This window comes from Balaenoptera ricei, chromosome 15 (assembly GCF_028023285.1).
Source record: "Balaenoptera ricei isolate mBalRic1 chromosome 15, mBalRic1.hap2, whole genome shotgun sequence".
NCBI classification, from domain to species: domain Eukaryota; kingdom Metazoa; phylum Chordata; class Mammalia; order Artiodactyla; family Balaenopteridae; genus Balaenoptera; species Balaenoptera ricei.
Window position 1 is genome coordinate 73,958,545 of NC_082653.1, and position 26,825 is coordinate 73,985,369.

Genomic DNA, 26,825 nt, shown 5'->3' on the forward strand with positions numbered 1-26,825 from the left:
ACAAAGTTGAAATTCATCCATGTTGTTACCCATATCTGTAGTCTGTTCTCTTTTATTGCTGACGGGTAAGTTCAGTGTATGAATTTACCAGTTTGGTTGTCCACTCTTTAAACAGCACCCTCACCCATGCCCTGCCCCCCACAAGTGCCCTCTGAGGCAGTGGTGTGCTCTTCTCCAGGCTCATGTCCATGCAGTGGGGCCTCTCCACCTCTCTGTCCTGCCCCTTCCTCTCATATGCAGCCTGATTCCTGAGGCCCCAGAGAGCTACCAGGACCCTGGGCATCAAGTAGATCTCAAGGGCTGGGGGACGGTGGTCTTCTGGGATAGCCAGGCCCTGGAGAAGGAAGCCAGACCCCCGGAGGTGGTGGTGGTGGGAGAGTATGGGGGCTTTTCACCAAGGTGCCTTTAGCCTCGGGCCCCTGACTTTCTATAATTAACCAAGTACTTCCTCACTGAGCCTTCCTCCTGCCACGTCAAGCCCTGAGTCATTATTTTAACTCCCCCCGAGACTCGGAGCAGCCTTCAGTGCTCTGGTGCCCGGGCCTCTTTTTCTCTGATGCGCTGCCCGGGGATGGCCTTTGGAGTTGTGCTGCTTCTGGCTGGTGAGTGGGGCTGCTCAGGGCTGGGAGAAGCCTTGCGGTGGGGTCTCTGTCCGGTAGGACAGGCAGGGGGCTGCTCGTTCAGCTCTCAGGAGGAGCTGAAGGAAGGGGAGAAGCCTCGTATCCAGTCTGGCTTGGAGGGAGGAATGGCCTGGAATCTGGGGAGGGGCGGGAGCTGAGCAAAGCTGAGGGAGGTGGGCTCGTGAGTTACGCTTGGGTGGAGGGTGATCTGCTCTCCACCTTCCCCACGGCCTCCCTCCCTCCCGTGCGGGCCCTGGAGTGGGTGCTGTGAGTGAGGGGAGTCTGCCCCAGCGCCCCTGGGAGGGGAAGCCACGAGGAAGAGGAAGACTTTGGACAGCACCTCCTTGGTCCTGCATGTCCCCCAAGTCTTGATTTCAGGCAGGCTGTCCCACTGCTGCCAAGAGAACAGTCCAGAAGTTGACAACGGTATCAGGACCACATTCGTGTGTCATTTAAAAAATCAGTTGGGTGTCAGTTGAAAATCAGATTTCACCCCCAAATCCCGATTTCCAGCTTCTCTTGAGAAATGGGAAGGTCTGGCTGCTCTGGGTACCAGAGCCTGGGAATGACTACCCCACTTTATTCCCTGGTGCTCATGCCACCATCCCCAACTTCACTCTTTGATGTCACCTGCCTGGCTTCTGAGGCACCTGGGTCTGAGTCCCTTGGTATCCTGCTACTTGTCGGATCACAGGGGCCACTTTCAGGAACAGAATCACCCTTTGTGAGGAAGGCATAGGATGTGAGGCTCCCCTGCATGTGGCCGCAGCAGGGTCCCAGCATCCTAAACATCTAGCCTCTTCCCAGAACCCCAGGGTTCAGGTGTCTGGACCCTCCCTGTCACTGCCTGGCCTGGCGCCTGACCTCCTTAAAGCTTCCCTACTCTTGGGGTTGGAGGCAACTCCTCAATCCAGAGGCAGCCGGGCCTTCTAGGAGGAATGGGGAGGAATGGGGAGGGCTTTTTCCAACCCCCCCGCAATTGCTTGCGGGGGGTTGGTAAAAGCCCTTGAAATGTAGGGGGTCTTCCCTGAGGCTTTCTAGCTTAGCCTCTGGGAAGGGGGACGTTGATGAGTCAAGGTTGGTGAGAGTGAATTGGATTCCTGGCTGTGCCAGTGACTTGCTGTGCAGTTCTGGGTCAGTCAGCAAATACTAAAGTCACCTGCTAAGGGCCAGGCACTGTCCCAGGCACCAAGACAAGAGAGATGTAGTAGTGCTTGCCCTCCTAGAGCCTGGCACCAGGGACGGGGACATGGAGAACACATAATGACAAATAATTAATCTCAGGATTCTAAGTCTGTTCCCCAATCTGGATCTTAGGGTCTCTGCATAATGAGAAGATGGAGCACGACAGTTTTTAAGTGGGATGTCCTGGGGGCAGTCCCAATATGCCTGGTGTAATTATTAATGGTGCCCCTTCCACTCTCAGAAGGTCCCAGTTTAGACAGTAAATGTACGGTCACTTTATCTTTAAAGGACATTCCTGATCTAAGCTATCAGGAGGTGACTGGCCTAATTTCAGATTGTGGATGTATTTGAAGTGTCCATGAGGGGGCATTTCTCTGGATGGTTGCCCGTTGCATTGTGATTTGACTATTTTTGACGGAGGGTGAGAGATGGGAACCACACAGAAGGCAACCAGGAAACAAAGAAGGAAAGAATGCCGTTCTCTTGGGCAGATGGGGAACCAAGGCTATGCGGGGTGGGTATCAAGACCCCAAGAAATCAGGGGTCCGGAGGAGAAGGGGCTTCTCTGGCTGTCCCTCTCACCTCCCCTTCCCGAATTCCTCAGTCCTGGCTTCTTATCATGGATTCAACTTGGATGTGGAGGAGCCCATGGTCTTCCAAGAGGACGGAGCCGGCTTTGGGCAGAGCGTGGTCCAGTTTGGCAGATCTAGGTAGGCCCCGTCCACTTCCCCAACTCCACCCCCTTGGCCTGCAGGCAGGTGGCTGCATGTGGCAGCCCAGGAGGTTCCCTGGAGGAAGGGCAGCATGGGTGAGAAGCCTGTACATGACACCACTGACTACTGACCCCTGGCATGAGGTGGGCAAGTTCAGGGTCAGCCGTGCCCAGCCTGCCCAGTCCTTAAGGGTCTGTGCTGGCCTTGTGAGGATCCCCGTGCATGAAGGAGTGTGACACCAAATAGCAAATAGGAAACACCAGGACAGGCAGAGAGGGAGGCACTGCAGAAGAAAGGGGGAAAAACATTTTTCCAAGAACAAGAGACCCCGCATTTTTATTTTGCACTGGGACCAACAAATTATGTACCTGCCCTACCTCCAGAAGTGCACATTCTTGGGTCCCAGAGACAGGGACCCAAGGAGTTGAAGTCACAGTGTGATGCAAGCATAACCAAAGTCTGGGAGGCAGAGGAAGGGAGACCTCAAACCCAGGAGGGAATTCCAGGAAGACTTCACAGAGGAGGTGGCATTAGCAATGGAGCCTGAGAGCACAGGACAGTTCACTTGGCCAAGAGGGAGCACACAGAGGTCACTGAGTTCTAAATGTACATCCCTCCTCCTTCCTCACCCTGCTGGCAGGCTGGGAATGTGGAAGCAAGTGCCAGGCGCCAGAGTTTTATTTTTTCTTTGTTTGTTTGTGTTGAAATATAACACAGAGACTGAAATGCACAAATCCAAAATCCAACTCAATGAATTTTTCATATGTGTGTACCCAGGTAAACACCACCTAGATCAAGATGTAGAACCTCTCCAGTCCCTTCTCGCCTGGGTTCCCTTGGGACTCTCCTGATCACACAACACTGAACAAATCCAGAGAGAGCCTCTGTCCCACTTACCATCACCACCAATTTGTGTTGGGGGCCTATTTTTTTAAAAAATGAATATAAAACTCTTGATTGACTGCTGTTCACCAGTATTTACAGTAAAGTAAATAATATATATTGGATGATATTCTGATGGCTACAAAGTTACTGTTTTTCCTCGTTTCTGCTGAGTTGTTACCCAAATACGAGAAGACTGAGCCCACGTCTAAGGAATGGGTTGGGGTGAAGAAAAACATGCAGATCAATAGTCTAAGACTAAAAGTTTATTCACCCATTTGTGCCAGCAGGTCCCAAACAGCTACATCTCCAGCCATCTGATTCAGTTTCATCCTCAAGCCTTAGACAAACAGGGATTTCAGGTTTCCATAAAGAAATGGCTCTCTAGAAGGAATCTTTAAATGACAATCTAACAAGACTTGCTTGGCTAATTAGTTAAAATACACTAGTATTTGTCTAGTTTCCTCATCTGAGTAGCAAGGTTGTTGATAGTGAGAACATTTTTCCAAATTAAAAAATTGTCTCATCTCAAGGAATTTTGCAAATAAATGGTTGCATTTATATGACTGCAGATATAGATGTGGCTTCTGATACAGCTGCTTAAAATGGTCCAATTTAAATTGTTTATCTTATATTTAAATTGTCCAATTAATTACAGAATTATCTGTTTGGCTTCAAAAGCTTATGGCTTCAGGACGTTTTTTCCATTTTTTCTATTTGAGGCGACCTATTTCTTGGGTGGCTCAGAATGATGGCTCCTAGGAAACAAATTGCACTGACCTGTGGCTGGGAAAGGCTGTTTTTGTTCTGAATAGTATTATTTTGGGTGAATGTTAACACACACACACACACACACACACACACACACAACCCCCAAACCATTTGCATACACAAACACACATATATTTATGTATACACACACACAAACACAAACAAATAAACAAAAAGCCCAGCACGGCCCTTCAGCATATGTGGGTTAGACTCGGGCCCTGATTTTTAATAGCCTCACACGTGGCCGAAGCCAAGAGCTCCCCTCATGAAGTCTCACTTCCCCGTGACACTTCTTCACCCGAAGTGCCTTGTGCCCCAGCCCCACCTGTGACTGTCTGTCCTGGTTGTGCCTCCAGACTCGTGGTGGGAGCCCCCCTGGAGGTGGTCGCGGTCAACAAAACAGGACGTTTGTACGACTGCCTGGCTGCCACCGGCTTGTGTCGGCCCATCTTGCTGAATAGTGAGTGACTCGCCCCAGGAATCAGGGCCCTCAACCCTCCTATGCCAGACCGCCCCCTCCCTCCTCAGCCGCCAGCTCAGCTGTCCCCCCAAACGAGGGTGTGTCCTTGAGTGTGACCCTGTGTGTCTGCCCTCTCAGCACCCCCAGAGGCCGTGAACATGTCCTTGGGCCTGTCCCTGGTGGCCTCCACCCATCTCTCCTGGCTGCTGGTGAGCGTTTCTGGGTCCCAGGAGGGTCTCGAGGGAGGAACAGGGGCCAGAGGAGGCTGGGGCTGGGCGAGAAGGAGGGGAAGTGTTCTGGGGGCCCCCTCGCCCACACAGGCCTCTGTCCCCAGGCCTGTGGCCCGACCATGCACAGAGCCTGTGGGGAGAACATGTATGCAAAAGGCACTTGCCTCCTGCTGGGCTCCCACCTGCAGATCATCCGGACAGTCCCCGCCACCCTGCCAGGTAGGTCCCCTAGAGACAGCAGTTCCGTGCTGAGCACGTGCTGGCACTGCTCATGCGCGCAGAGCATGAAGCCTGGGTCTCGGCCTCTTGGGCCTCCTGTGTGCAGGCCCCTTCCCAGAGGCCTCGGCAAGCGCAGGAGGGGCTGGGACCATGGTCTGGCCTGGCAGGAGGGGTAGCTCATGGCAGGAGCCCTAAGCCGACCAAGTGGTAATGGCTCTGATGGGGCAGGAGGGAATCCAGCCCTTGCAGGAGGCATGAGGGCCCTACATCTGCCAACAGGTGCAGGGATGCCTCCTGGTTTCCAGATGAAGGGACTTGGGGGGGTGAAGATGTGTGGTGAGGACGATAGGTCCAAGAATCCAAGAGGGAAGCAGTCCTGGGTCATTCACTGCTGAGCTGCCAGGACCCCCCAGACTCACTCTTCCCCTTCCAAGGGGAGCAAATGACCTGGCCATGGGGAGCGTGAGACACAGTTTTGCAGCACTGATGTCATCCACAGAGAATGGTGCCTGGGGGCCCTGCCGTGGCTTCTCTCTGAGAGTCTGTCTTTACAAGTTCATCTTCTGTGTCCTTGGGCAAGTGGCTTCTTTCCCTGGACCTTAGTTTCCTCATTGGCAAAATGGAACTTAATAATCGAGGTGGCTATTAGGATTAAAAAATTTAATACACATAAAGTGCTTAGACTCCTTTCTGGCACATGTATGTGATCGCCATTATGACTGATTTTCTAGCTGAAGACCATGTGTTCCGTCTAGGAGGAAGATACAGATAAACTGCCCCATCTGTGGCATCAGAGGGAATAGTGGGCCTCAAGTGAGATCCAGGCATGTTTCAAAACTCAAGGCATGTTTTGGACCAGAGAAACCATGATGCCAGCCTTGGTGGGCTTTTAGCAGAAAGTGAAACAGCAGCAGAAAGAGCCCCCAGACCAAATTGTGAGAGCAGAGTCTACAGAGGGGACAGAGAGAGTGGAAAAGACTCTTGTGGGTACCATGGCCCACCTAGGATGTCTGTGCAGCCAGACATTTACTAAGTGATAAATGTCTTTTCCTAGATGTTTCTGGGGCTCATGAGGTGGGATGCCTGATGAAAATGGGACACAGATGTGTAAAACTGGTCCAGACGAGGCAGGTTTGCCTAGATTTGGCAAGACTGTGTGCCAGGCAGTACTGGGTACTGGGTGCTGGGTGTGCATCACTTTATAGCATCCTCTCAAGATCCTTGTGGAGGCCAGGATGATCCCCATTTTATAGAGAAAACTGAGGCTCAGAGAGGTGAGTTTCCACTTTAGGAAGTGGCAGAGCCCAGAGCTTGAGTCAACCTTGCCTGATTGGCTCAGTTCTTTTTCAGAAGGCCATTCAGCTACAGCCAGCTGCCTGCTATGGGAAGCCCAGTGGATGCAATAAAAGGAGCAAGAAACAGAAGTGACATTGCGAGGGCGCTGGCCCCAGGCCTAATCTGAGAGAGCATGTGGGGGTGGTTTTGTGATACAGCTAAAAATGTGGGCCCAAGTACAAGACGTGGTGGCAGGGAACGCCAGCTACCCAGCTGTCGGGGACAGATCAAGGGTGAGAAGGGGAGCATCTGAGGGCTTCTCGGCCTGCTGTGTTGGTGGCTGGATTTCCTGGTCTTCAAGGAAGAAGGGAGGGAAGTGATCTTCCATTTCTTCTGGGCACTGGTGATGTTGGTTGAGTAGGTGGGATGGGTGAGGAGTGAGGAGATGGGAGAAGGCATTTTTGCTTCAGTGCCCTGAGGCAGGGTACCACAGCTCAGCATCACACCTCAGAGCTGTGGTGGTCTGATCTCCCAGCACCCTGGGACCAACACAGGATGTGGGCTGCTGGTGGAGGCATCAACCGGGTTTTGCACGCAGGCCACAAGCCCCTACGTAAGTCTGGGGACAACCTGAAATGTTTTATTTGTTCATTTACCTATGATGTGTCTTTCCATTATGGTGTTGACTCCACAAGGGCAGGGATGAGATCTTTTTTAAAGCTATGGTCTTAAATCAGATTTCCCCAGAGATAGACTCTGAGGCTCACCTGGGAATGTTCTCGGGAGCAACCCTTATGAGAGTGTGAGGGAAGCAGGACTTGGCAGATGGAAAGGGTGCACTGTGAGAGGCCTCACCTGCCCCATGGAGAGCTCGGAGCGTGGCCGGATATGGGTTGCCCGCAGGAGCAGGAGGTGACCTCGGGCAAGGCACTTCCCTTTTGAGTGGGGTGACACTTAGGGAGGAACTCTGCTGGGAGCCATCAACAGCCAACTTCCTGCAGCTGGGAATGAGCACCTCCATCCTGATGGGGGGCAGGTCTTGGTGGTACACCTTAGCATCCGCTGCAGGTGTGTCCTTGGGCCTAGAACAATGCCTGGCATGTGGTGATGATGGTGATAACAGCTACCCCTTATGGGGTGCCAGGCCCTGTCTTAAGTACTTTATGTACATATTCATTCTTTTTATCTTTGCAATAATCCCATGTGGTAGGCACTACTATTACCCATTTTACAGATGGGGAAAACTGAAGCCCAGTGAAGTTATGTAACTTGCCTGCATTCACCACTAAGAGGTGGGCAGAGGTGGGATTCGAGCCCAGGCATGCTGGCTCCAGGATGCACATTCTGAATCACTTCGCTAAATTGCCTTCCACTGTGCCCCACAGTATCCCTGGTGGTGTATTCAATAAATATTTGTTGACTAAATGAGTGAGGAGCCCACCCGGCCCCCACCCTCTACTTCTTTCTCCCCTTTTGTAGGCCTTGTGGAAGGAGGGGAGCAACAGGGATTCTGCTGAAGGGAGAAGGGGCTTGGGCAACAGATTTGGACCTCCTCAGTGGAGGGTGTCAGAAACTGGGTGGGCCAGGGGGCCTTGGCATCCCTACGCCAAGGATGGCCCCCTGACTCTGTGGAGTAGAAAGGGTTTCTGGGTCCCAGGAAGTGGCTGGGACCTGCTCATGCATTTCTGATTCCTCCCTTTCTCTCTGCAGAGTGTCCAAACCAAGAGATAGACATTGTCTTCCTGATTGATGGCTCTGGCAGCATTGACCGAAATGACTTTAAACGGATGAAGAACTTTGTCAGAGCTGTGATGGACCAGTTCAAGGGCACCCACACACTGGTGAAGGCTGGGCCCCCGAGGCTTGGGGATTGGGATCGGGGAGGGTCTACCTCTGGGAAGGTCAACCTGGGAGCGGGCCTGGCATCGCTGGGGCCTGGCTCAGTGGACTTGTGCCATGAGGAGGCCAGGGTCCAAGGTCAAGGTATGGTCCCAGTGCAGGGCCGATTTGAGCCCTAACCTGAGGAGGTAACCCCATCACATGTACTATGTCCCCACATGCCACAGGAAATACAATGTTTTTGCTGTTTAAATACATTGAAAGGATTATCAAATCATCTTACTGTGAAATTTGACTGAAGGTAACTTGGCCAAATGATGATTTATTATGTTTTCCATGTAACTCACGATTTCTTTATCTTATTATTTTATTTCCCAGTAGTCAGTGTGTGTGTGTATAAATATATATATTATATATATATATAATAATTATATATATATATATATATATACAAATTCTTGAGAAGCAAGGAAATATAACCTACAAATTGATTTCATGTATTATAAATTAAAAGAAAAATCTAAGTTTAACAAATATTGTGGTTGGCAAGGCTATTCTTTGTAAACTATGAAAGAAACATTATTTGGTTTTGATTTTCCAGTTTTCTTTTGGGGCCATTTATTTTTTTCTGGGTCTCAGTATATATTTGTCGGGCCTCAGAACCACATGGAACATGGTTTGTAAATGCAAAATTATTCCAAAATAAAAAACTTCCTAAAAAACAACTTCCGAGCCCCAGGGCCCTCTTCTTGGCCTTCACAGTTCTCGCTGATGCAATACTCAAGCCTTCTGAAGACCCACTTCACCTTCAGCCAATTTCAGACCAGCCGGAGCCCTCAGAGCCTGGTGGATCCCATCGTCCAACTGAGTGGCCTGACGTTCACAGCCACGGGCATCCAGACAGTGGTGTAAGCTCCGCCCCCTGCTGCCTGTGAATGAGCTGCTACCTCACTGCTACCTCCTGCTGGCTCTGCACAGCCCTTCTTAGAGGCTGAGGGAGGCTCTGGGGAAAGGGGCTCACAGGGGAGCGAGGGGGCTGTAGGCAGAGTCCTCCCTGGAGTGTTTCTGGTCCCATCGCTCATTGCGGTCCCCTGATCTAGGGCGGGACTCCTCTGCAGCGTGTTTCCCCTTTGCCTGGCTTTGGCTTGGCTGGACCCTGAGCCCACCTGGGCTTTGCTTCCCATCCTGGCTCTCCGCTAGCTACCTGGGCCACCCTTGGAGTTACTGACTCTTTCTAAGTCTCAGGAAACTGTCCAATGAGGATAAACTCACAACTTGGTTGTAAGGATTAAGCGAGATAACATGAGTGAGGTGTTTCCGCACAAGAAGTGCGAGATAAATGGTTGGGGATTTTATCCAAAAAATGATGCAGCTCCTCTTTACCTCCCTGGAAGGGACTCAGGAATTATTGCCAAGTGTCTTCTTTGTGCCTTTCTCCCCACTCAGCTCCCTTCATCCCTTCATCCTCTCATCCCTCATCCATTCAAGTCTCTATGTACCATGTGCCTGCCCAGCACTGGGGGCTAGGTGGTCCAGGAAGAAAATGGCTTAGGTGGTGGGACCACAATGGAATGTGTGGTTTCCATGGGAAAGAACTGGGTAGAATGTCTGGGATCCTTGACTTCCTGCACACCTTTGGGCACTGCCCTGGGGATGGTGCTGGAGAAATATTGAAAAAGGGATGATCTCTCCAAAGGCACTCTCTTTACTTTTGGGTGGCTTTTCTGCCTTGAACACCGACCTGTTGCGACTGGACAACCAGGAAGAAAGCCTCTGTCCCTTGAGTTGAAAATCACACAGGAGGGGCATCTTTTCCTAGTCCCTAAATCTCCTCCCAGCAGTGGGCGATGGTGTGGTTCTCATCAACATCCATCCTCTCCCATCACCTCCCTGCTCCCTAGAGCCAAGCCCAGCTCTGCCACTGACTGGGTTGTTGCTGTGTTTTTGTTTTTTCTTTCTTTTAGAAGTTTCATTACAAAAAAGACAAAAAGGCAACAACATTAAGGAAATTTTTTTTTTAAAGTACATTTTTTTTAAATTAATTAATTAATTTATTTATTTTTGGCTGTGTTGGGTCTTTGCTTCTGTGCGAGGGCTTTCTCTAGTTGTGGCAAGCGGGGGCCACTCTTCATCGCGGTGCACGGGCCTCTCACTATCGCGGCCTCTCTTGTTGCGGAGCACAGGCTCCAGATGTGCAGGCTCAGTAGTTGTGGCTCACGGGCCCAGTCGCTCCGCGGCATGTGGGATCTTCCCAGACCAGGGCTCGAACCCGTGTCCCCTGCATTGGCAGGCAGATTCTCAACCACTGCGCCACCAGGGAAGCCCTTTAAGGAAATTTTTGAAAAAAAAAAAAGAAATATTACCTACAGTTCCTCTAGCCAACCATCTCACAGCATTTTGGCAACAAGAAAGAATAAGTACAAATGAATAGATAAATCCTACTCTCAAAAAGCACAATGTCATTTCCATCCTTGTCTTTATTTAGACATATTTTATATAGTCACAATCAGGGCAGAAACTATTTTCATCCTGCCATTTTTTTCCATCTGTTACATAAACCTGTTCCATGTTTCTCTACAGCTTTTATTGTTTTCCTTTGAAATGGCTGTGTACTTTTCCATCAAGGGCCTGGGTCATGATTTGCTAAACCCCTTCCCTAACACGGGACATTTAGGTTGCTTCTGTATTATATTTGGCATGTGTATGCTATTTGGTGCATATGTGTGTGTGTGTGTGTGTGTTTATTCTGAGTTTGTAGAGCTGCATGACCATATATGTTACATTTTTAATCATTTGTAACAGCTACCATAGAATTAGTGCTTACCTGTAGGCCAGTCACTGTTGGAAAAGCTTCACCTCATTTGACCCTCAGAATAACCTGATACTATCTGTCTCAGTTATCTATTGCTGCCTAACAAACCACTCCCAAATTTAGTGGCTTAAACAACACCCCTTTTGTTACTACTTTTCATGATCCTGGGGCTCAGCTGTTCTCAGGTGGGGTCTCTCATGTGGCTGTGGCCACGTGGCATCTGAGGCTGGACTATGAGAGCTTCATTCACGTGGCTGCGGCCTTGGCAGGATTGGCTGGAAGGCTGGGCTCAGCTGGGATGGCTGGGCCTCTCTCTTCATGTGGCCACTCCATGAGGTGCTTCTAACAGGTTGGCTAGACTTCTCTCATGGCAGCTCAGGGCTCCCCAAAGTGCAAAAGCTACCAAGGTTTCTTAGGCCCATAACTGGCACAGGGTCACTTCTGTTGCATGCTGCTGATTAAAGGGAGTCACAGGCCAGGTTCAATACGGGAAGGGAACCAGGTGTGGCTCACTGGGGACCATCTTTGGAGACCAGCTATGGCACAATTATTGCTCTCATCTTGCATGGAGAGAAGCAAAGGCGCAGAGAGGTGAAGTAACTTGCCTTGTTGCCTCCTGGGAGTGAGGTTCTGTAGTGGATGGAACTTTAGGGGCAAGGAATATGAGTACCTTTGTTCTCGGTCTCACTAATTATTGTCAGTATGTATCCATGTCTTAACATGCCTGAGTCTCAGGGTGCCAGGACTCCCCAGTCTTTCCAGAGGAGCTTCTAGTGCTGCAAATGATTTCTTCCCAGGATCTCAGTAGAGTCACCCCCCTTTTCTTCCTCGACAGGAAAGAACTATTTCACAGTAAGAATGGGGCCCGTAAAACTGCCAAGAAGATCCTCATTGTCATCACAGATGGGCAGAAATACAAAGACCCCCTGAAATACAGCGACGTCATCCCCCAGGCGGACAGAGCCAACATCATCCGCTATGCCATTGGGGTGCGTCCCCTTCCCCATGGCTCCCCCAGACTCAGCCCGCACCTCCCCCAGGCAGAAGGGCTGGCGGGCTCCTCCTCCTTAGCTGCCTCTCTGCCGCAGGTGGGAGATGCTTTCCAGGATCCCACTGCCAGGCAGGAGCTGAACATCATTGGCTCGGTGCCTTCAGAGGACCATGTGTTCAAGGTGGACAACTTTGCAGCACTCAGCAACATCCAGCAGCAGCTGCAGGAGAAGATCTTTGCAGTCGAGGGTAAACGGGGAGTGACCTTGGGTCTCGGAATTGAAAGAGTCGCGACCCAGTTGTCCCCCTCAGTCCTGAAGGTTCATCCCTGCTAGTAGCTCACCCAAAATTGTTCCCCAGAACCCAAGCCCCAGACCACATTCTCCTCTCTCTGCTCTGAATCTTCATGGCCTCAAGGTCTCTGGGAGCCTGATTGACCTGTTTCCCCACAGGAACGCAGTCAAAGACAAGTAGCTTCTTCCAGCATGAGATGTCTCAAGAAGGCTTCAGTTCCATCCTCACAACGGTGGGTGGAGTGTATGCTTGATTAACGAGTATCAGGCACCTGCCCTGTGTGGGGAGCTGGGAACCAGAATAAACAAGGACGCAGACCCTGTCCTCAAGCTCACCATCTAGTCCCGGAGAGACACACAGGCAGCATATGTAGGTACAGAGAACAGGATAGCAGAGGTTCCTGCTCTCCTGGATCGCATAACTAGTGGGAGGAGGTGACGAACAACCAACAAACGAAAGACTTTCAGATTGTGCTAAGCATTGGGATAGAGAAAGAGAGGTGACCAGAGGAGGCCTAAGGAGTAACAGCTGAGGCTGAATGATGAGAAAGGGCGAGGCCTGGAAAAATCTGGCGAGAGATTGCTCCAGGTAGAGGAAAAAGCAAGTGCAAAGGTCCTGAGTCAGGAACAAGGTTACTGTACTAGAGAGCTAGAAGGGCCAGCACAGCTGGAGCAGAGTGAGCTAGGGGCAGCGTGGAGAGAGGGTGGGGGAGATGGGAAAGACCAGCCCATGCACACCAAAGAAGTGACAATATAGACAGACAATTGTCTGAAAGTAGATGTGTGTTCAAAATATCCAGAGGGATTTGCTTCAGAATAATTTTGAGGGCAATTGAGGGGGACGTAGACGTGGAACAAGGTTTGTCATGAGTTAATCACTGACACTGGGTCACAGGTTCTTATGGGTTCATTACACATTTCTTTGGACTTTTGTATATGTCCTAAATTAGCCATAATCAAAAGTTTGAAAAGGCAATAAGCATTCAGAGGAGGAAATGCCGATCACTTCCTGAGGGAGCCAAGGAAGACCTCGCAGAGGTGACTTAGAGGTTGACTCTTCCAGAGAGAGGAGCTGCGTCCCAGAAGGAGGAGAGAGGAGCGTCCGGGCCAGAGGCTAGGTGTATTTTGGAACAGAGTGTCACTCCACAGGCTCGATTGGGAAGGATCCTAAATGCCACCCTCAGGAGCTTGGGGACAGTGAGCCACCTTGGTTGGCCAGCAGCGTGGTGGCGGCACGTTTGGGTTGGAAGAAACCCATCTCTGGGGCAGTAGATGAAGCAGAGGAAAGCAAGCTAGGAGGCAGGAAGGGCAGTGGGTGAGAGGCGCTGGGGACGGACTGAGAGATGTAGGAATCAGGGACACGGAGGCTGCTGGTGAGAGCTAGGGAAGACCAAAGACAATTCCACATGCTGGGCAGAGTCAGCGGCAGCCATTGCTTTGGAATAGGCTGTCTTCTTCTTCTTCCCACTTGCTCAGCCCTGGAATCCTTTCCTCCCAGGATGGACCAGTTCTGGGGGCTGTGGGGAGCTTCAGCTGGTCTGGAGGTGCCTTCCTGTACCCCCCAAATAGGAGCCCCACCTTCATCAACATGTCTCAGGAGCACGCGGACATGAGGGACTCTTACCTGGGTGAGGCAAGGCTGTGGTCGGAGGGCCGGGCGGGAGACGGGCTGCCTGGGAAGGGCAGGGGCCCGGGGGTGGGGAGTGGAAGCCTCTGTGCTGAGGCCCGGTCCCTTCAGGTTACTCCACAGAGCTGGCCGTTTGGAAGGGGGTACACAGCCTGGTCCTGGGGGCCCCCCGCCATCAGCACACCGGGAAGGTTGTCATCTTCACCCAGGTGTCCGGGCAATGGAGGCCGAAGGCTGAAGTCACAGGGACCCAGGTTGGGTGTGGAGGAGGGTCTCCAGGGCAGAGAGGGAGAGGAAGGGGGTGTGGGGCCCAGCAGGGAGGGGCCGGTATCTGGGGAGAGGTGGGACCTGGCCCAGAGCGGGTGCAGGGGTAGGCAGGATGACTCCACGCTCTGCCCTCCAGATCGGCTCCTACTTTGGGGCCTCCCTCAGCTCCGTGGACGTGGACAGAGATGGCAGCTCCGACCTGGTCCTCATCGGGGCCCCCCATTACTATGAGCAGAGCCGGGGGGGCCAGGTGTCCGTGTGCCCCTTGCCTCAAGCGGTGAGTGGCTGATGAGACCCGGGCTGGGTGGGGTCTGGGTGTGGAGGGGTCGCCTGGGGTGAGCCCTGACACTGTTTTTGTTCTGCAGAGGGCTAAGTGGCAGTGTGGTGCTGTCCTGCGAGGGGAGCAAGGCCACCTCTGGGCCCGCTTTGGGGCAGCTCTGACGGTGCTGGGGGATGTGAACGGGGACAGGCTGACGGACGTGGCCATCGGGGCCCCGGGAGAGCAGGAGAACCGGGGTGCTGTCTACCTGTTTCACGGAACCTCGGGACTGGGCATCAGCCCCGCCCACAGCCAGGTGAGCCCCCTCTGCCTTCAGCCTCTTCTGTTCGCCTCCTCCCCCCTGTCGTAGATTCACCTGATGCCGCCTCCTGCCACCCGCCTTGGCAGTGACCATTTCCCTCCTCCTTTTAGTGGTTTACTTTCCTAAATTTCCCCAGGCCCAGCTAAGCACAAATTCTCTTTTCTCTCCTTTGACTCCAGACTTCAAACTGTGTGGGCAGCTTAGTAGTTAAGAGATCACAGGCCCCAGGTCAAATGCTTGACCAGCCCTGTGAGCTGCATGGCCGCAGGCAAGTGACTGATTTAGCCTCTGTGAGCCTTGGTTTCCTTCTATGAAAGGATGAGCAAATTCTATTGGCTTCTTGTAAAGATAACTCAGTGAGAGCACTAAGCACTCCATTCCTCAAATATTTATGAATGAACATACGTAATTTATGAATCAACGTATAAACGATGAATAAATGAATCTATTATGCTCCCATCATTACGCTTTGATTTTGTCATTAACCTGCACCTTCGTGGTCCTCATTGGACCAAAAGTGCTCCCCTCTCTGCCTGTGGACTGTGGGGCCCTCACTTTGCTTGCTCTCCACTCCTCCCCGCTCTTCAACTTCTCTACTCAGTGTCCTTTCCAAATCTTTCTTCTCCAACCTTTCCAATCCGCTTTCCTTGACTTTCACTTCTTTTGTCCTTCCCTGGCCAGCGGATTGCAGGCTCCCAGCTCTCCTCCAGGCTCCAGTATTTCGGGCATTCACTGAGCGGGGGTCAGGACCTCACCCAGGATGGGCTGGTGGACCTGGCCGTCGGGGCCCAGGGACACGCGCTGCTGCTCAGGTGACAACTCCCCTACTCCCGCCTTGCCTGCCCCTTGTGTCTGATTCACTAAGCTGCCCCCTCCCGTGTTCTCTTTCTGGGGGCCAGAGGCCGGTCCTCAGCCCCTCATGCACCCTCAGGAGCCTGCCGGTGCTGAACGTGGAGGTGGCTATGAGATTCACGCCCCCGGAGGTGACAAAGTCTGTGTACCAGTGCTGGGAAGAGCTGCCCACCGCCCTGGAAGCTGGGGATGCCACAGTCTGTCTCACTATCCACAAAAGCTCACAGGACCAGCTAGGTGAGTTTCCTCCTGGTAGACCCAGACCCTCGCTGCCCCCGAGAGGCCCCCAGCCCTATCCTCAGGACAGAATGAGCCCAGGAACCCAAATCTCACCTCCATGTCCACCCAGCTGTCCTTCTCCCTCCCTCTTCCCACACCCGGGCCTCTAGGTTCTGTCTCCAGGACACATCCGAGGTCTGCCCTCTCCACCGCCTTCCTAGAGGACATGGCTTCTCCTTCCCACCCACTCTGAGCTGTGCCCACGGCTATTCTTGCACGCTCCCTCCACTCTCCACAGGGAACTACAGCGATTGGTCCTAAACACTGCTTAACACCCCTCAACCACCCACTTCTTGCGTTTATAAAGACCAGAAGTTTTGCCCACAATGACCACATGATTTGGTCCCTCTCTGCCTTTCCAGCCTCACCTTGTCCCCTTCCCCCCTACGCCATACACTTTTTTTTTTTTTTTTGCCGGGCCACGTGGCTTGTGGGATCTCACTTCCCCCATCAGGGATTGAACCCAGGCCCTCAGCAGAGAAAGTGCAGAGTCCTAACCACTGGACCTTCAGGGAACTCCTTTTTAATTAATGTGCCAACCTCCCTCTCCCTTCTGGTCTTAGCCACTATTCCCAGAGTCTGGGATTTTCCCCTCCCCGCTTTTCACCTGACTCCTGTTCATCCTCCAGGTCGGAGCTCAGAAAAGGCCCATCCAGGAAAGCATCTCTGACCCCCAGTCTGAGTTAACAAGCCCTCCTTGGTACCACTGAGGATCCCACCCTTGCATGGATCTCGCTGTGATGTTATGTCCTACATGCTGGTCTCTGTTTCTAGGCTGTGAGCTTATGAGGGCAGGGACCATAATTCTCCACCTTCCCCACATGTATCCCCAGCACCTGGTACAGTTCACGGCCCACAGAAAGCGCTCAGCAAATCTTTACTGCATGAAACAATGAAAACAGAACATTTACGCTTCTCTCACTTTCCGTCTTCCATTCCCCCTTCTGCTTCAGATGACGTCCGAAGCTCTGTCATGTACGATCTGGCATTGGACCCAGGTCGTCTGATTTCTCGTGCCATTTTTGATGAGACCAAGAACTGGACTTTGACTCGAAGAAAAACCCTAGGGCTGGGAGAGCACTGTGACACCATGAAGCTGCTTTTACCAGTGAGGACTTTGGGTTCTGGGAAAGGGAGAGGGAGGAAGGAGCCCAAGGCTAGCCTCTGGCATCTCCACTCCCTGCTGAGTGAGGTGGGAAGGGTGGGAGCCTGCAGCAGCTGGAGAGGGGAAAGTCGGGCCCGGGGAACCGGGCTTCACAGCGTGGATGGGGCGCTGTCTGGACAGCGGGGCATGGATGCAGTAGAGGCGAAGCCCGAGGAGTAGCAAGTAAGGAGGAGGAGAGCGGGTTCTTGAATGCCCCTTCTCCCTCAGGACTGTGTGGAGGACGTGGGGAACCCCATCATCCTGAGACTCAACTTCTCCCTGGTTGGGGAGCCCATCTCCTCATCTCAGAACCTACGCCCTGTGCTGGCTGTGGGCTCACAGGACCACTTCACTGCTTCTGTGAGTCTTCCGATGAAGTCCCAGGGATGTGCTGACTTTCAGTGTGTCTCCATGTGCTTAAGAGCCTACAGTGGCTCCCACCAACCACTTCAAATCTAAAATGCTTCCACCCCATTACCACAGCCCTGCCCAGCTTGGATCCCTACACACATCCCAGCTGGTTATCCACTTCACCCCAACATAAACTCTCTGGTTCTCATTCTGCAGACCCTTCCCAACTTTTCTCATTTCTATCTCTGTGCCTTTGTCCATGTTGTGTTTCTTCCTTCCTTCCTTCTTTCCCTCCTTCCTTCCTTCAATTTTCACATTACAGTTCCTTTATTCTTTCAGAGGAGGCACTGTCAAATGATCATAGGTACCTAGAACTGCTCATAGTGTTCCTAGTATGGGCACATAATAAACAGATTAAAACATTGTTTGGCAGTTGATTTTTATATCCTTCCTGCATGCCATATTTCTTATTTGGAAAACATCGCCTTCTCTCCACCTCAAAGATCTCCTCTAGCCCCCAAAGCCCCAGTCTGATCTCCCTCTCTTTTGAACACGACACTCAGCATCTGTCACCTCTTCTCTGGCCTCCTGTTGTGTCATGGTGATACCATGCCAAATATCACGTGACTGGACTCATAGCAATCTGTGTCTACTTCTGTGGCTCCTTTGGTATTGAAGGTTCCTTGAGTGCAAGAACCATGTCTAATTCACCTGTAGTTCCCGCCTTTCCTGACCCAGAACCCGTCCCATTATTGACAATCTATAATGTTTGTTGAATGATTGTTCCAGTGTGAGTTGGATTTGACTCCTCAGCTAAACTTTCTGTTCCTTGAAGCCAAGGATCTTGTCTTACCTTCCCTTTATATGCTAACTGCCCCTCCCTCATTGCCCTACTTGCCAGTGTTTAGCACGGTGCTGGGTGCAGGGCGGGGGCTAATACTCAATGTCGATGAGTGCTCCTAATGAGGGGATTGGAGATGGATTAAGACATGGGTGGGAAGAGAATATACTGTTTTGCTGCAGCTCCCCTTTGAGAAGAACTGTGGGCAAGATCACCTCTGTGAAGGGGACCTGAGTGTCAGCCTCAGCTTCTCAGGGTGAGTGAGCTCTATCTCCTTTCATAGCCAGACACTCAAGCTTTTGGGTCTCCCATCCTCATAGGATGAGAAGTCCTTGTGTTTCCCTTTGGCTCTCCTTCTAACAAAGAAATGCTTTTGATTGGAAGGTTATCAGCCTGTAGCTCGTGAGTTCCCACAGCCCTGCCCCTGCCCCTGATTCAATTCCAATCTACTTCCTTGAGTCTCTCTCCCAGTCTTGTCCTTCCCTGTTCAGCCTGCAGACCCTGGTTGTGGGGAGCTCCCTGGAGCTCAATGTGACGGTGACGGTGTGGAATGAGGGCGAGGATTCCTATGGAACTGTGATCAGCTTCTACTATCCAGCAGGGCTGTCCTATCGACGAGTGTTAAGAATCCAGGTAAACAGCTCCCTTGGGCTCTAGTGGCTGGGACCTTTCTCCTGCTCTGGGTTATAATAGGTTCCTCTTAATTTCTTCTATAATGAAATATAAACACACACATACACACACACACACACACACACACACACACAAAGTGCATAAGGCATATGTACAGTTTAATGACTAACTATTAAGCAGAAGTCTATGCAGTTAACGTCCAGGTCAAGAAATAAAGCACTGCTAGCACCTCCAGAAGCCCTTTCACTATGTGCCTTTCCTCATCCTAACCTCACACTCTTCCCAAAGGTAATCACTATTCTGACTTTGCAATGATCAATTCCTTGTATTTCTTTATAGTTTTACCACCCATAAATACATCTCTAGATAATACTCTTGGGTTTTGCCAGTATTTGAACTTTATATGAATGGAGACATGTTGTATGTTCCTTTTTTTCCTGCAAGTTTTAAATTATACTTGATTTACAATCTTATATTAGTTTCAGGTGTATGACATAGTGATTCAATATTTTATAGATTATACTCCATTTAAAATTATTATAAAATATTGCCTATATTCCCTGTGCTGTATAATATATCCTTGTATCTTATTTATTTTATACACAGTAGTTTGTACCTCTTAAACCACGACCTGTATCTTGCTCCTGCCCCCCTTCTTCTCCCCACTGGTAATCACTAGTTTATTCTCTAGATCTGTGAGTCTGTTTCTGTTTTGTTATATTCATTCATTTGTCTCATTTTTTAGATTCCAAATATAAGTGATAACAACATTGTATGTTCTTTTGTATCTTTCTTCTTTTCTTCAATATTATGCTTGTGAAATTCATCCATGTTGTTGCTTGTGGCTATGGAATATTTTCACTGCTATTTAGAATCCCTTTGCATGATTAAATCACAATTTATTTACCCATTCGATGATAGATGGTCATTTGAGTTGTTTCTGATTTTGGCCATGACTATTCTTGAACATGTATCCTGGTGCCCCTACACATAATATTTGGAAAGTATATACCACGTGTGGAATTGTTGGATCATTGGCTATGTGTATCTTCAATTTTAATAAGTAAAGCCAAACCATTTTCACCTATTTACACTTCCATCAGCAACGTATGAGAGTTCCTGTGGCTTTACATCTACCCTAACACTTGGCATTGTCAGACTTCTAAATTTTTGTTGATCTGGTGGGTGAGTAACGATATTTCTTTGCAGTATTAATTTGTATTTCTCTAATGAGGTTGAGCAACTTTTCATTTGGACTTCTTGGTTGTTTGGATTTCTTCTTTTAGGAAGTGCCTGTCCAACTCTTTTTCTTATTTTTCTACTGAGTTGTCCATCTTTTTCTCATTGAGTTGTAAGAGCTCTTTGCATATTCTGGTCACTCGTCCTCTTCCAGTCATATGTGTTCAAATACCTTTTCCATTCCTACTGCTTGTCTTTTCAGTCTCTTTATAGCATCTTTTAATAAATAGATGGTCTTAATTTGGTTGTGGTTGATTTTTATCAAAATTTTCCTTTGTATTTAGTGTTTTATGTGTGTATCATGTTTAAGAAATATATCCCTACTCCAAGGTTATACATAAAGACATTTCCCTATATTATCTTTTAAAAGATTTCTAATTTTGCCTTTCCACATTTGAGTCTTTAATCCAGTCAGGATTTATTCTAATGTATGGAGTGAGGTAGGGATCCAGTATTTGTTTGTTTGTTTGTTTGTTTTGTATGGGCCAATTTTCCCAGGACCATTTACTGAAAACTTGTCATTTCCCCTACTGCTTTGCAATGCCACCACTGTTATACATCAAGCCCATATATACATGTGGGTAAATTTTAAAAAATTCATTCTCCTCCTCTGGAAGCAACCCCATCAGCGTCCCCTGCGCCTGGCATGTGAGGCAGTGCCCACTGGGAATGAGGGCCTGAGGAGCAGCAGCTGTAGCATCAACCACCCCGTCTTCCAAGAGGGCACTAAGGTCAGAGCTTCCCCCCAGTCTTCATCACTCTTCTCCCTCATCCTGGCCCATTTCCTTCCCTCACTCCACCATGGCCTTCCCTATCCCCAACCCTTCTTTCTTCCTCCCTCAGGGCACCTTCATAGTCACATTTGATGTCTCCTACAAGGCCACACTGGGAGACAAGTTGCTTTTGAGGGCCAATGCAAGCAGGTGAGCCCAGGCCACATATGGTGTGTCCTTCGCTCTCCTTTTTCATGCCCCAGCCAGAAACTCCTCTCCTGGATTCCTTCCCAACCAGTCACCCCTCTCTCCCTCCAGTGAAAATAATAAGCCTACATCCAACAACACTACCTTCCAGCTGGAGCTCCCAGTGAAATATGCTGTCTACACAGTGATCAGCAGGTACTTAATCCCTGGCCCTCCCCTTGGACCCTCCTCCAAGCCTAGTACCTCCCCCTGCAGGCCAGCCTGCTCTTTTGAGGATGGGTATCTAAGCTAGCCTCTCTGATTCCCCACATGGCAATTCTTGTGACCAGCCATATATTTATACCATAGCACCATATCCCACAATTCTTGGTTCTTCTCTGATGAACTGACCTGCTGGTGGGACACATATACCTTGCCATCACTGTGTATCCTCTTCTGTCTCTCCAAGATGCAGGCTTCCTTTAACATGAAGCCAATTCTAGCCTTTGTGCTAAACACAAATACGCTGAATTGAAGCTACTAGATTAAGACTGAGGCTTTTCTGAGCACTCTGAAGTGGGGAGGTTGTGCCCAACAGGATATGGTCTGTCACCACACAGAGTGAAGAGACGGTCAGGTTTTCACAAAACTCAGAGGAGAGCAGAGATGTGAGAAACTGCTGGGACGGTTTTTAAGAGCCCAGGGCTGAGCAGGCCACAGGAAATGCAAGGGTAGGGCTGCTGCTCTGGGTTCTAAAGGCTGGGGAAGGGGCAGGCGCGGGCCAGGCTGGGAGCAGGACAAGGAGCCGCACCCACCTGGCTAAATTCCAGAGGCTTTAGAGTTGATCAGAAGCTTATAATATTGCCATGGGGCAGAGTTTGCTGCTGTGCCAATTTTTAGGGGAACTAGAGAGGGGGTTCAAGCAGTGTCATTGCCCTTCCAAATTCCATGTGTGAATTTCCCCTTCTATCCATGGGAAAACACTGAAACTTACAATAAGAGCTTACAGTCATATATACTTACGATATGCCAGGCCTTGTTTTAAGTACTTTACATGTATTTTACATTTATTTAACCACTCTATTAGCTCTGTGATATAGCTACTGTAAATTTATTTATTTATTTATTTATTTATTTATTTATTTATTTATTTATTTTTGGCTGCGTTGGGTCTTCGTTGCTGCACACAGGCTCCCTCTAGTTGCATCGAGCAGGGGCTACTCTTCGTTGCGGTGTGTGGGCTTCTCATTGTGGTGGCGTCTCTTGTTGTGGAGCACGGGCTCCAGGCGGGCTTCAGTAGCTGTGGCATGTGGGCTCAGTAGTTGTGGTTCATGGGCTCAGTAGTGGTGGCTCGCAGGCTCTAGAGGTCAGGCTCAGTAGTTTTGGTGCACGGGCTTAATTGCTCCGCGGCATGTGGGATCCTCCCGGACCAGGACTCGAACCTGTGTCCCCTGCATTGGCAGGCGGATTCTTAACCACTACGCCACCAGGGAAGTCCCGATATAGTTATTGTTATACACCTTTTTGCCAACAAGGAAATCCAGAGGTTTTCACCCCTGTCATTCAGCTGGTAAGTGGCAGAACCAGGAATCAAACCCAGGTGGTTTGGCTCCAGAGCTGTGCCCATGGCCATATACTACATGCCTCTCCAAGGATTGGAGAAGCTGAGTGATCTACTCAAATTTGAAAAGAGGTTTAGAACTGGGAGATTTTAAGGTGAGAAAACTGAAGCAGAGAGAGAAAGGGGTAGGATGGGGAGCAGCGAGGAAGGTTAGTATACTAAGTGGAAAAGTAGATTTTAACATTTATGGCACTGCTACAAACCTCATCATGAGTCTGTTACAGGCATTATTGTTAGCATCTCCATTTTAAAGAGGAAAAAACTACAGGGGCCCAGAGAGGTTAAGGAATTTGTCTTAAGTTACTCAGGTAGGAAGCGGTGGACCTGAGATGTGAACCCAGGTGGTCTGGCCTATGTGCTTAATCACCAAGCTGACAGTCACATCTGTGGGAAAACTGTGGGGCCCATGGAGTTTCTGTAGGGCTGGCCTGGTTTCTGTACACTAGTTACTGGTGAAACCTGCAGGTCCCTCTGCTTGTTTGCCTGATTCCACTGAGCCCTTAGATGTTAAACCCTGGGAAGACAGGGATTATGGCTTGTTAACTGTTGAATCTCCAGAGTCAAGCACACAGCCTGGCAGATGATGAACGTTGACTAAAGGAGGCCATGGATGGATGGATGGATGGATGGATGGATGAAAAGAAAGCCACCTGCAGCCTGGGACATTTATGTCCACTCTGTGGGCTTGTGTCCACACACCATCTTTCCTCCCAATTACTTAACTGCCCCAGGAGAGCTGGATCTATTTTCTTCATTCCCATCATGGAAGGGCTTGCACCCCATCTCCAGGCCTTGGTTCCCTCAAGTCCCCTTAGGTTTATTTGCTCTGGCAGCTGCCTCTGCAAGCATTATGGGAGGCCAACCGTGTACCTAGTAGAGAAAGCAATGGGAATGCCTTTTTCCCATGGGAAATGTTCAGACATCACGAGAGGTCATGTTCAAGTTGGGCCTTTAAGTGAAAATTTCCAGAAGGGGAGTGGGTAAGGACATTCCAAGCAGGAAAAAAAAGAGCTTGAGCAAAGTCATGGGGAGAGGAAAGGGCCGGGGTCTCAAGGGACAAGCTAGCAGTTCTGGGGGACGGGGGCAAAGGCCACGAAGGAGAGGACCTGAAGCTGAGGCTGCACAGTCACAGGGGGACCATCATCGCTCCCCTGGGTCATCTGCTGGGCCCAACAGAGCCCTCAGCAGCAGGCTGGCGTGCAACTGAGGATGGTCCCAGGGGTGCTTTTCACCAGCAAGCCCTCTCTCTCTCCAGGCAGGAAGAATCCACCAAGTACTTCAATTTTTCAGCTTCTGACCAGAAGAGCAGAAAAGAAGCCGAGCATCGATATCGTGTGAGAGGCCAGGGAATATCCACGTCTGTCCTGCCCATGTGAACGTAGGAAGCTAGTGGGCAAGGATGGAGAGGAGCCGAGGGCTGAAGCCAGGAAAGGTGGCGGGGGATTTGGGATGCTCCAGGGACCACAGTAATGTTTTGTCTCTATTTTCTGCAGGTGAATAATCTGAGTCAGAGAGATCTGGCCATCAGCATTCATTTCTGGGTCCCAGTCCTGCTGAACGGTGTGGCTGTGTGGGATGTGGCGATGGTGGCCCCTTCACAGGTGCCTGCCTGCCTTGTGTCACTCTCCAGGGTCTGATCCCACAGTGCCTCACACCCTCTCACCAGTGGACTGTGGATCATTCTATGGCTATTCCTCTCTCTTCCTAGAGTCTCCCCTGTGTGTCAGAGAGGAAACCTCCCCAGCAACCTGACTTCCAGACCCAGATTCCAAGCAGTCTCGTGCTGGTGAGAAAGATCCCACCGCAGGGTGAGCTAGGAGCTGGGGGATCCAAGGAAATGTACTGCTGGCTGTATCACCATGTTTACGTTCTGTGATTGTCCATCTATTCCCCACCCCAAATGTGATAGATTTCATTTTCCCTTGTGGTTCCTCCTTAAATGAAGACCCTCCTCCATTTCATTCCTCTCCTGTCCCCAGGACTGCTCCGTTGCTGACTGCCTGAGGTTCCGCTGTGACATCCCCTCCTTCGGCGTCCAGGAGGAACTTGACTTCATTCTGAAGGGCAACCTCAGCTTCGGTTGGGCCAGCCAGGTGTGTCCCCTCCCAGACTCAGGTGGGGCCAGATGTGTCTGTGCCCACCTCAAGCCAGGGTGTTTCTCTAACCCCAAGCCCTCCCTAGAGCTAGTTCCCAGCCCTCCCCTTCTTTTTTGCAGACTTTGCAGAAGAAGGCATTGGTCGTGAGTGTGGCTGAAATCATTTTCAACAGATCCGTGTATTCCCAGCTTCCAGGACAGGAGGCATTTTTGAGAGCCCAGGTAGTGACCATGTGGTAGGCAGTGACCAGGCTGGTCAGAGAGCTCCTGATGCTAAATCTGTGATGCTGGGTGGGGGGCTTGCAAGCCTGGAGGGAGGAAGGATGGAGGTCCCTGGGCAGGACAATTGTCCCTTAGCCCATGAGTGCTTCTGTATCTCACCCCTTGGAGCAGAGCCTGATGAAGAAAGGGAGGGAGTTAAAGATTGGGAAACTGGGAGGAGTCTGGAACAGCAAAAGGCCTGATACTTTCTGATCCCCAAATCAGGTGGAGACGGTGCTAGAAGAGTATGAGGTCTATAACCCCATCCCCCTCATTGTGGGCAGCTCTGTGGGAGGACTGCTGCTGCTGGCTCTCATCACAGCTACGCTGTACAAGGTGAGTGTTTTCATCCCACTCTTGACACCACCAGCATCCAACCCCTGCCCCCCCACAGACAGGATGATATAGCAGGAAGAACTCAGACAGTGAAGTCAGGCAGGTCCGGGTACACATTTTGGCTCTTACTCGCTGTATAATGTCAGGCAAGTTGCTCAACCTCTCTGAGGCTCTTTCATCATTTTCGAAATGAAATAATACCTACATCATAGACTGACTGAAATGAGACAAACATGAGGCCAGGGTATGCGGAATCTTTGCTTTTTTGCTATGGATGATGTGTACAGCTACTGAGCTGGGCACAGAGAAGACACTCAGTATGTGATAGCTGTTGTTCACATAAGTGTTCTGGCACACAAATACAAGTCAGTTTGGTTTCCTTCTTCTGTCTCAGCTTCTTCCTACTCCCAACTTCCTACCCTGCCCTCTGATCCAGATTTTCTGATTTATTTCCCCTCATAGTGTGGCTTCTTCAAACGTCAGTACAAAGAAATGATGGGTGACAACCCTGAAGACACTGCCACATTCAATGGGGAGAATCTCAGCTGTGAGGCCCCTAATCAGCCTTTGTCCTAAGAATCCACTTTCCCATTTATCTCTACCCCCGTGGGCTGACTTCCATGGGAATAACTTCTGTGTAGATCTGGACTGGCCTGAGCAACTTACCAGGTGCTGAGTCATCTTCCCAAGGCGTTGAGAGGTTTTTATATTTTTACATATCTACCAGATTTCTTCAGTGATGACCCACTTTTTACAGAAGCGGGCATGATGCCAGCATGAATTCTCATATGTATAAGAATTGTCACATTAAATGCGGATGTTTATAACACACTTTCCTTGTATGAAAGAGCTCTAATCTAGGGACCTGAATGCTGTTCTAGTAAGGGGGGAGGGGCTGCTTGTGGGTACAGAAAATGTTCTCTCTTTCTCAGGTGACTGGGGCCTGTGAGCATCTTTTCTTAATGGTGCTGTGAGTAGTTTTAGGAGAGGAGGGCAAAATAAGTTGTGTGTGTGTGTGTGTGTGTGTGTGTGTGTGTGTGTTGGTCATGGGTTTCAGCTTAGGCTTCAGGCTCCTTGGTAATGGCAAGTGAGCTGACTGTCCTGGAGGTGAATGAAATGTCCAGAGCTTGTCTGAACCAACATTCCCCTTGAATGGGGTCCTCCAAACTAGGAGAACCAGGCTTCCAGAAAGGGAGCATCTAATTTCCCCCAACTAACACAGAAGACCCATTAAAGGTGGTCATAGAGAATGACCAAAATATTCCAAATCCAGAATTAGGTCATCAAAATCTACACAGAGGGCTGTAGATCCTGTGTTTGAAATCACAACTGTCTCTAAACAGCGGGAAATCACAGAGGCCCTGAATGTGTGTCAGGAAAAGATGGTACCTCAGGATCTGCAGCCCTGAGTCTCCACTGGGCCTCTGACGAGCTGCCTGAATTTAAGTCATTTAATCTCTGAGAATCTCAAATTCCTCCTCTGGAGAAGGTGGAACCAAACTTAGACCTT

The 26,825-nt window shown here is 50.2% G+C and overlaps 1 protein-coding gene across 1 annotated transcript; it reads left to right on the forward strand.

Annotated features, from left to right (window-relative positions):
• The first annotated feature begins 537 nt into the window (after nucleotides 1-537).
• ITGAD (integrin subunit alpha D) lies at nucleotides 538-26,146 on the forward strand. The gene is made up of 30 exons (XM_059898208.1): nucleotides 538-602; nucleotides 2,410-2,515; nucleotides 4,528-4,631; nucleotides 4,770-4,840; nucleotides 4,966-5,080; nucleotides 8,066-8,196; nucleotides 8,957-9,102; nucleotides 11,842-11,995; nucleotides 12,095-12,245; nucleotides 12,449-12,522; nucleotides 13,788-13,917; nucleotides 14,028-14,170; nucleotides 14,320-14,460; nucleotides 14,549-14,758; nucleotides 15,446-15,576; nucleotides 15,696-15,853; nucleotides 16,849-17,003; nucleotides 17,268-17,399; nucleotides 18,414-18,487; nucleotides 18,723-18,864; nucleotides 20,721-20,834; nucleotides 20,947-21,026; nucleotides 21,135-21,218; nucleotides 23,879-23,957; nucleotides 24,117-24,224; nucleotides 24,332-24,409; nucleotides 24,603-24,716; nucleotides 24,839-24,940; nucleotides 25,205-25,315; nucleotides 25,778-26,146. The coding sequence occupies exons 1-30, from the start codon at nucleotides 557-559 to the stop codon at nucleotides 25,889-25,891; spliced, it is 3,498 nt and encodes a 1,165-aa protein (XP_059754191.1). The 5' UTR covers nucleotides 538-556; the 3' UTR covers nucleotides 25,892-26,146.
• The last annotated feature ends 679 nt before the right edge of the window (nucleotides 26,147-26,825 follow it).

Bases quoted from the DNA above. Each gene is read 5' to 3' on its own strand.
- ITGAD (XM_059898208.1), top strand. From the start codon at position 557: ATGCGCTGCCCGGGGATGGCCTTTGGAGTTGTGCTGCTTCTGGCTG. The intron at 14,759-15,445 runs GTGAGCCCCCTC...TTCCCTGGCCAG, and splicing joins TCAGCCCCGCCCACAGCCAG to CGGATTGCAGGCTCCCAGCT. The intron at 21,027-21,134 runs GTGAGCCCAGGC...CTCTCCCTCCAG, and splicing joins TTGAGGGCCAATGCAAGCAG to TGAAAATAATAAGCCTACAT.